The 9,974-nt window shown below is 39.4% G+C and overlaps 1 protein-coding gene across 2 annotated transcripts in view; it reads left to right on the forward strand.

The window, feature by feature from the left end:
- Positions 1–7,109, forward strand: part of Mcu (mitochondrial calcium uniporter) — a 55,268-nt gene extending 48,159 nt beyond the window's left edge. Inside the window, exons 3-7 of one of the 2 annotated variants that reach the window (XM_076390886.1) lie at positions 4,143–4,319; positions 4,421–4,539; positions 4,654–4,800; positions 6,153–6,356; positions 6,528–7,109. In XM_076390886.1, coding sequence (XP_076247001.1) covers positions 4,143–4,319; positions 4,421–4,539; positions 4,654–4,800; positions 6,153–6,356; positions 6,528–6,899 — 1,019 coding nt within the window. In that variant the 3' untranslated portion in view covers positions 6,900–7,109. The remainder of the gene's footprint in view (positions 1–4,142; positions 4,320–4,420; positions 4,540–4,653; positions 4,801–6,152; positions 6,357–6,527) is intronic. The other variant, XM_076390887.1, reaches the window with a different exon arrangement.
- Positions 7,110–9,974: the final 2,865 nt, after the last annotated feature.

Below are 9,974 nucleotides of genomic sequence, written 5' to 3' on the forward strand. Positions count from 1 at the left end.
GAAATTATTGTACTGCAATTAACAGCTGCTGTGCTTATTTATAACGCGTGAAGATATTATAAACGTTTTTCTACAGTTAAGAGCTAATTAGCGAGAAATTATTGTACGTTTGTTAGCAGAAAGCAACGTTGATTTGTTTCATCGGGACCATGACCGCTCGCAAGTACCTTGCGTAAATGGGTAACAGTAAATCGAAGATAATGCAGTCAGTTTTAGCCGTCACACTTATTTTCACGCTTAAATATGCAGGCATACCGATTTTATTTCAAGCTTTCTTAACTAACTCGCAGTACTCGCGTTTTTCCATCCATTTAATTTTTACGTCCATCGTATTAATCCTTTCAGTGGCTGCCTCCAATTATTGTATCCACGTTGCTTTTTCTAGATTGCAAAGATCTTGTGTTTCATAAGTTATACGAAACACATCCAGGGAGCTGGGTAAATATTTTTTGCAGCGGAAAAGATAAATGGGGGAAAAGCGTGGCGTGATAAATTATTTTGAATGCAGGTGCACTTGGCGCGACCATGTAGCGCATATGAGGCTCTTAGTGTCTCAGCTTTGATGCAGGTGGCGTCAAAGAGCGTCGCTTTCTCGTTGCTAAAGTTGCTCAATATAGTCTACTAGAGTGCGAAAGCGAGAAGCTTCGAGCTATGTTTAGTTGAACCGAGAGTTGTTCCTACGTTAATTTTGTCCAGAAAGGGTCTTAACCTTCGGTTTTGACCCAAGGGAGGAAAATAAAAAAGAGAGATTATGTAAATTAGGGAAATTAAAAATGTTATTATAGAGGAATAGATAGAGAAGATGCATTTAATAGGAGATAAAATATAACAATTAAAAATTATGACTTTAATATAAGTTTTTTAATAATTAGGGGGGTGAGGGGAATGTTTTACTTTCTTCAGTTGCATGAAGTTGGGGGAGAGGAGATTTTATTAACTAAACAAATAAAAATTTAGTTTAGAATGTTCTCCTTTTAGAATACTTTTGTATTGCTTACATTAAAAAATACTATTCATAAAAATATTAAAAGGCTCCTTTTTTCTAATTCTACGACATTAAAACCACCGAGTTATCCCCTCATATAATCAGAACAGAGAATTTAAATGATCTCTCTCTTCTCATCATCAATAAATTCCCTCTCAGTAGATCACGTATAAGCCAAGCCCTCCACCCTAGCTAGTAACACAAGTACTCTCACTGCACCACTCGAACTCTTCAAATTAATCAGGACACGCATTTTTACAAGCTCAAGGCTAATCCACTTTGCCCTCAATATCAATCGAATCAAAGTGCCCACTGCCTCAAAGTAGAACCCCTCGAACAAGATAACCACAAAACGAAATTTCCCCTGAAATCACCCAAAGCGCATCTCTCTCTACGAGGTACAAGATTCAAGGGTAGTCGAAACCACCTCGCCCCCCCATGCTATATCCTGCATGTCCACCTACCCTTGGGGAGATCCCCAGATCAGTGGTCGCGCATCCTCGAGGAGGTCACGTGTCACGCGAACTTTTCACAACAGCGAGCGCTGTCCAGGACACTGAAGCGAAATGCAATTGGAGTTCGTCGAAATGTGAAACTGGAATTTGTCGAAATTTGAAACTGGAATTTAACGAAATGTGAAACTGGAATTTGTCGAAATTTGCAACTGGAGTTTGTCGAAATTTATTAGAACGAAAGAGCCCTGTTCGAATAGACGCGCGCGTTGCTTATTCGTCGAGCAGGATCCAGAGGTAGACTGACCGCCGCGGAAAACTTCACCACCGCGAACTTTTCACCGAAGAAGAAGGGAGGACGACACGCAGAAGGTGGTGGGCAGCTTCTTTGCCACTTCCAGCGCTTCTTCGCGAGCCTAGGAGGCCACGCGAGCCTCGTGGGGGCGCATTAATTGTCGGACGTTGCGCTTGTTCGCGATTAGACGCAGCCAATTAACTGGCGGACCAAATTTCCTCGGTGTCTTCGCTTCGAGGATCCATGGATATTTATCACGCAGGACGAGAAAATTGAATCATTTCTTCAAAAGTTTCCCTTTCGGGACTGGGGTCACTCTCGATGACAAAGAGCTCGATTTCTTTATCGCGGGTAGTTGGGAAACGATGGGCATGCAAAGTACCATTTTAAGATCTAAGTTCCATTTAATAAAGAAAACACTAGTTTTCTAGTAACACTTGCTAATTTTCTGATTATCTCTAATAATAGAAATGAGTCGACAATCCTATTTATTTTCATGTAAAACCACTTTGCAAGCTAATAGAGAATGCACCTGGGAGTTCCTTTTCACAAACCTAGTGTCTACAAATTACCCCAGTTGGTTTTGTGAAATACAATACTTGTTGCATGTCAATTTACCAGGTTCCGTTATTTTATACAAATTGCCAACAAAGAGGACGACTTTCTCTGCATTAAGCTTCTTCATTTCGATTGAAATTGCAGTCTAGGTACAAGGTAACGATTTTCCATTCTTAAGAACACTCAAGGTGTTCACACACATTAGAGAAATCGAAACCCCATATCTGGCTCGATTATCTATAATCCACGTAACTCGTAATTGCCTTGAATTGATTAACACAGTCAACAAAGGACTCAGTTCGTCAGTTCTTCCCTCGTCGTTGAAGAATTCATCGAAATCGCAACTAGCTTCGCGTCATTATGCAAGCGTCGATCGACAGACCGGTTGTTGCTCGATCTCAGCGAGCATAATTCCTTCCGGTGTTCGTTTCACGCTATCATACGCTTTTGAAAAGCTGTCGTTTGCACAAGCCTCGCGCATTCCGCGCTCGCAGAACGAAAATCCGTTATTGCATTCCTGCCAGCTCTGAGAATAGTCGGTGCATCGTTACGCCATTGAAGACCCAGCTTAATACCTTTATAATCCACAAAAAGTGGACTACTTTTAAAAGAGAAAATTCCTTTTTCCCTAAGCTCAAGAAAGGGAAAGAAGTTTTATAAAATTATTAAAAATATCCGCTAAAAAAAGAAGGGAACAGAATATTTCAACACCCAGATAATACTTTGTATTAGAAATTTAACTAAAATCTGATGAAGATATCTGTTTTCAGAAATTATTTTTATATTTGCCCTGACCCACATACGGGTCATAGAACAGAGTACTGTATTTTGTTGAGCATGGCTAGTACTACAATTGTCTGTACCATTGTATAAAGTTAGCAAATATTAATTAAAAATAATATTTCATAGAAATTAGTATAAAGAAAAACTGTTTCCAGTAATGTGAAAGTGTCCACATACTTATGTACAGTGGTGTATTTCTAAAGTCTCGTTTTCACAGTAGGCCACAATAGGCTACTGCCAAAAAGCGGTCACAGAGCAGTGAATTAATTAAAAACATGCTCAGGCACAAAAACTCAGCCATTTTGGAGTTCCCGCGACCTGATATGAATGCACTTGCAGATCGCGCAGCGGATCGACGCTCGGTTCCGTTCTGCTTCCAACGGAAAGATGCTCATGGTCGTCCCATTCCGGTCTCCACACTCTAATACCTTCCTCGTATCAACGGCAGCTAACCAGGTTAACGCGATCCAGGCTCTCGATCGCGCGACCATCACGCAAGCGAATTCATGGAAACGAGTCTAGACTCTGACCCTTTCCTCGGTTATAAAGAAGATTACAAACCTGCTCGACTGTCGAGGATATTAGACGACCCAGGACATGACAGTCCATTAACACTGAAGATCCCCAGACTGAGCCCTTGATTCTGTTAAAACGCTACTGGGGATTTGGGTTTTGTTCAGGGAAGCTTAAGGCTTTGCACGTTTTACCATGTTCAGTTTGCGTTAGAATACTCTCGAGGATAGCAGAGAAAAGTGGATCTAGGGAACTTGTGGTAGATCTCCTTTGAGATACGATAATACAGTGTTTAATGAAGTTCCTGTCTTTAGAAGTTTCTTCTTTGAAGCTCCAAGCATAATGCAAGATTCTTCATAATGGTGAAACGAATGTAGATCTTCTGAGGGGCGTCCTTGACCGCAGGTGCCTGTAATATTACTGTGCAGTGCATAAAGAGTATAAAGTCTTTGAAAATTTTACGAAATATTTAATCTACTTCAATTTCAATGTCCATTCGTGCAGATAAAAATATTAAAATTCTTCTTTTAGGTTTAATCTATCTGTCTAACATCAGTTGCAGATGTGACAGTGGTGTATCACCGAGGATTGCCAAAAATCACGGTCCCTCTGCCATCGAGGAAGGAGAAGTGTGTGTTTACCCTAAAGCCGATCAGCCACACTGTGGGAGACTTCATAAAGATGCTGAAAAGAGAGGACCGCGGCATCGATCGGGCTGCTGTGTTGACCGTAGGTGAGTCAAGGATTTCTCTGGGGAACAAGCTATAATAGTTTTGCCAGGAGATGATCGAGCACACCTGGGTTACGACACAAAGACATTGGCGACTGTTTCAGACGGCGTCAGAATAGGCTCTAAGAATACTATAGAGATGCTAATGGAGGAGGACTTTCGACTGATAATAAACGACAACGAGTACCTCGTTACTCCCCCATTGCACCATAGGCATACCATGGTGAGGAATCTGGAACTTTCCTTTGAGTGATACATGTAATTTGTGCTGTGTTTTCCCATTGGTGAAATGTGAAACGTGGAATACTGAAGGGAGTTCTTGAATCGAATGTTCCAGGAGAGCATGCAGAATTTTTCAGACGTGCAGATGATGATTGGGAAGCTGTACGAGACCTTTCAGGTTCGTGAGTGTCATGCTGATATGGAGAAACAAGTGCTGGTTGAGTTGGAGACCATCAGACTGGAGCTGGAGCCTCTGGAGCAGGTACAGAGTATATTTGGAATAGGGGATTTGAAGGCTTTTGCCTCTTGATGACGATGCATGGATATTATTATGCATAGACAGGAGCTTTATAAATTTAGATTCGCTTTGAGTAGTGAGTATTGCATACAGCTAGGGGGATTATTTAAAAAAACAAAGTAGTACTAATAGGAACTATCGACGTAGCACGATATTCGTAGGAGTCCAGGTAAAACTATTTAGAAACCCTCATTTCTTCATCTCTTCATCTCTTCAGTATCTCTTCAATATCTCTTCATTTCTTCATCTCTTCAGTATCTCTTCAATATCTCTTCATTTCTTCATCTCTTCATCTCTTCATCTCTTCAGTATCTCTTCATTTTTTCAGTATCTCTTCATTTCTCATCTCTTCATCTCTTCAGTATCTCTTCATTTCTTCATCTCTTCATTTCTTCATCTCTTCATTTCTTCATCTCTTCATTTCTTCATCTCTTCATTTCTTCATCTCTTCAGTATCTCTTCATTTCTTCATCTCTTCAGTATCTCTTCATTTCTTCATCTCTTCAGTATCTCTTCATTTCTTCATCTCTTCAGTATCTCTTCATTTCTTCATCTCTTCAGTATCTCTTCATTTCTTCAATTCTTCATTTCTTCAATATTTCTCCATTTCTTCAAAGAAACTTCTTATTAAAGTCCTTTTGTACACTATACGTCTTTGAACAGCCACTGTGTTCATATTCCCTTGCATTTCTAAAGACTCAATAAAATTTATTGGGCATAACTTGTACAATACTGCAATATCTCCTGCCTTAGCTCGAGTGCTTTCTAACCAGCAATTATCATCGCGTTTTATCGTTCGAAAAGAGTTCTAACCAACGCATCGGCGACTCTAATAGCAACTAACCAGTCCATTCGCATCCATTATATCCATCGTTGCCGGTCGCGTGGAGAGAAAGGGGCGGAAGAGCCTAAAAGAAACAAGACTCCTAGATTATATAATTAGAAACAGAGAATGAACGAACGTGTGCAAATATTACAGCCGAGATGTTGATCGCTTTTCGTACACGTTTCCAAGCGTTAATTACTCTGCCTGGGAATGTGATAATTAAACCAGCTCCACTATACAGATTTAATTCATCCAGCGAGGAGAAAACGAGCGATAGAACAAGAGGCTACTGTAGTTTGTTGAACAATGCGCGCGTGCCATATTTCTATGCCTGATAAAAATCTAATAATACATCAATTCAATCTCCTTAAAGGTCCCAGTAGGATTTAAATATAGCCTTACTCGAATCACTCGAATTTCCCACTGTTCCTAAATCATCAGGAGGCCCCCTACAATCTACTATATAAATCTGTTTCATTAATTGTCCCAGAAACTACTGGACCTAGAGACCACTGCCGCCAGGCAAGCAAACATTGTCCTCTGGACATGTCTGGTCTTCATGTGTGCTCAGTTCAGTGGTCTAGCCAGGCTAACTTGGTGGGAGTACTCCTGGGACATAATGGAACCTGTCACCTACTTCGTTACTTACGGCACGACAATATGTTGGGTCATTTATTTCCTTCTAACGAAACAGGTTAGTAGCCATAAACCTTGCAAATCTTTCGACAAACCTCTACACCATCCCATTCACGACAAAGGCAGTAACTACAGACACGCGACAAATTGAAAATACATACAATGGATAGGTTTCCCTTTTCTCCATAGTTGGACAGAACACTTACTAATTCAATTACTTTGTCCACAGGAATATATGCTACCTGACGTCCAGAGCAGGCGACACCTCATCACCCTTCACAAAATGGCCAAAAAGGCTGGCCTGGACCTGAACTACTACAACAGCTTGAAGGATCGAGCTTATGAATTGGAAACCACCCTGAAGATCATCCGTGGACCTCTTTACGATCACCAAATGCAATTGGAGCGGAAGAAGAGGGAGAGGTCGAACTCCAGCAGCTCGAGGTCGCCGAGTTCCTCACCAAGTCCTAGTCCTAGTCCTAGTCCAGAAAGGAGTCTTCCTAAGAAGGGAACGTCCTCAGAGAAAAACAGGCACGAGAAAGCGATTCCTGAAGAACGACTCAGCCCAGCGTCGAAGTACAAAGACACCAGGGATTATTGATCGCTGAATGATCACTGTTCCTGGCGGAAAAATGCACTCAGGGTGTTCACCGAATGAATCTTATAGGTAAGAAAGGGAAGGAAGTAGCTGATATGACAAAGAGGCTGCTTCCTTCTTTGTGGAATACCTACTGATATTAGAATCGTCGGCGAAGTCTTCCAAGTCGTACGACGACACTCCTAATCAACGACTAAGTGTATAATAATTATATTTGTCCGATGCTCAATGTTGTTGACTGTGCATTTGGAAGACGTCGAAGAGGGAGGTGTATATACCGCAGTTTTCTACACACTGTCATTAATATTACACGCTAGAGAATCGATAAGTCAGGATCTGAAGAATCATTGCCGTATTATGTTTCTTGGCGATGCTGACAGGCAAGGGTGGTTCGCCAGAGGCAGAACTGTTTGCCCCGTTTAACGTTGCGAGTACCAGAAATTATCGAAAGTGTTTTCAGTGGACCACCCTTTCTGCGTATTAAGGACCGATTCTGTGGATCGTGCGATCGTATTTGTGATAAGTTCACGTCTTTAGTTGTAATTTATAATTGTACTTTCTGCAATTTTCGCATAAGTGTCGCGACGATCGAGGCGTATCGGCTCAGATTTTGTTTAGATGTCGACCTTCTCGCGCGTATAATTGTGACATTATTTTTTCTACGAAAATATGTCGATAGCTGTTGTAAATATCAGCATTTCCTTTCTCCGCGAGATCAACGAACCATACTTTTAATTGCCATGTAATAGACATGGTACTATGTACTTAACTTTTGTGTCTCGACGTCACAGTGTTGCGTGTACTCGTTGTTACAGGGAAGAAGCGATGTACTCGTAGGCCCTCGCTGTTTTGTTTTATTTAGTGTCGACTACTGTATCTAATCGATAAATTCCTTAATTTATTTTATATTCGGAGTTTTTTATACTGAAATATTGTTGCAATCACTGCTTAAGGCTTAAGGCTTTGTCATCGTTCGTAGCAAGATCTTTCATGTTTTTAATATTTGCAACAATACTGACTTCGCTGAGTCTTTTACTTCTATTGACTACTGATGTACGATCTAAGATTTGTGAACTCTATGCACTAGTACAAGTAACGACTTTAACATCTTTCAAAAGTAAGTTAGAGTGTATGATTAAAGGCCACGGTTACTATTAACGCCCTTTTAGAGTACCATGCACGAAAGTATCTTAGATAAGTGTAACATAGGCTATTTCTAAACTCGTTAATGATCTTTCTCTTGCTTTCGTGAAGACCCCTTATCCGTCCGCTCTAATAGATTGCCAATCTACTTAAATCCACGAGACAGTAGAAAATTCTGTATTACAGTTGCAAGAGAAACGGTACAATTTTATCGTAACATTAAGTTTTTTTTATTGTGTTTCACTATTACTGTATTTGGAATACAAATGACGCGACTTGAAGAAAATAGTTTCCATACTCGAAATTGATATTGTGTGTCCCTTTCTTGCAAGTCAATGATTTTATCTGAAGAGAATTATGTATTGGTCTTGTATTTTAATTACACAATAACGTTCGTAAGATGTACTATGCATTTGAAACTATATTCGAAAGACAACTTCCGCTAGTCAGTGATGAAATAGAGAGCACGCGTTTACAAATTCACTACTAATCTACTAGATTTAAGGCAAATTAGAGAATTTGTCGTTTTCAAGATCAAATCTCAGAGCACTTCTTCCCGAACACAGGAATTGAATGCATGCCGCTTTAAAGAATTAAGCGTTTCTTCTCCTTTTGACAATCGCTTTCTTAAGCACTACTTGCAATCAAATCTAGTGCCAATGTTCATGATCGCTGATATTCTACAGTTCGCAAAAGTGATTTCCAAATTTCTGTAAATTGGTGCGAGATTTGAGGAGAAAGAACGATGGACGATATACAGGATGTCTTGAGATATTTGCCTCATCTAATGATTTCCAAAAGACCAGACTCTGTTTAACTTCCGAGCCAGGTACGATATTTTTATTTGCAAAGCACTACTGATTTCACTGCATCCTTTATTAATTAATAACCATTTGATGTGGCAATTATTAAAGATACCCTGCGCATGTATATAAAAAGAAAAGAGAAAGGGAAGCATCGATAAAGAATGCGTGATAATATAATTGTCTTGTCCTCGCAAAACAGCTGTTCTTTCCAGAATATTTTTTATGATCTTTAGGGAAGATTTCGTATACAAGTTTTTGTACATATATAAAGATGATATATATCATATACATATATATACATAAATGTACATGTATAGTTGTTTTGATGAACGTCTTGTTGTGTCGTTATCATGGAGCTTACAAAAGAATCGCCTAATTCCCCGATCGATAAACGACAATTAGTCGAATTTAAACCTGCGTTTTATCGCCGTCGTCACGCACACGTTCAGGTTTTAATCGTTCATTTGTGTGCACAGAACTAGACATCGTTAATTGACGGAATTATACTTCTTCCCAAGTTCTAGGTATTGAATGTGAAATCACCATATGCGAAGCTACCAATAAATGTTATTAATAATTTAGTTTCGGATCAAATTCGCTCCGTTAAGTCAGCGGTTTGAGAAGGAACCATTAAACTAGCCCATTCATGATTTAGAAAGTATTTAATAGCGTTTTAATCCAAAGTATCGCCGCAATTAATCGTTAATAATGCGACGCTGGTTAAGCGATATTAGTAAAAAAGTATTTGCATACGGATACTTTCATATTAATATATGAATATCTCGAGTTCTAGAGACATATATTTTGTTGAAACCAGAGGATTTCAGGTACTGGTCATAATACTTTTTTCGAATCTCAATCTCATGGTCGTCACCGTGTATACACTACTCTCAACGAATGCAGAAATATTTATACAACCTTGTGTTGTGCTGTGATTTTACGTCCATGTATCTAGTTATACATAAAAAGACGGTTGAAAATAAAATAAAATATAAAATACTTTATTCACGACTCCCTTATTTTTTATAGCCCTTAATGATCCTTTTTGTTTATTATAAGCTTTAGTACCACTTAGTAAAATTCATTTTACAAGTATATTCAATAACAATGGTTATTTATTTATTTGGAA

Source organism: Calliopsis andreniformis, unplaced genomic scaffold (assembly GCF_051401765.1).
Source record: "Calliopsis andreniformis isolate RMS-2024a unplaced genomic scaffold, iyCalAndr_principal scaffold0022, whole genome shotgun sequence".
Lineage (NCBI taxonomy): Eukaryota > Metazoa > Arthropoda > Insecta > Hymenoptera > Andrenidae > Calliopsis > Calliopsis andreniformis.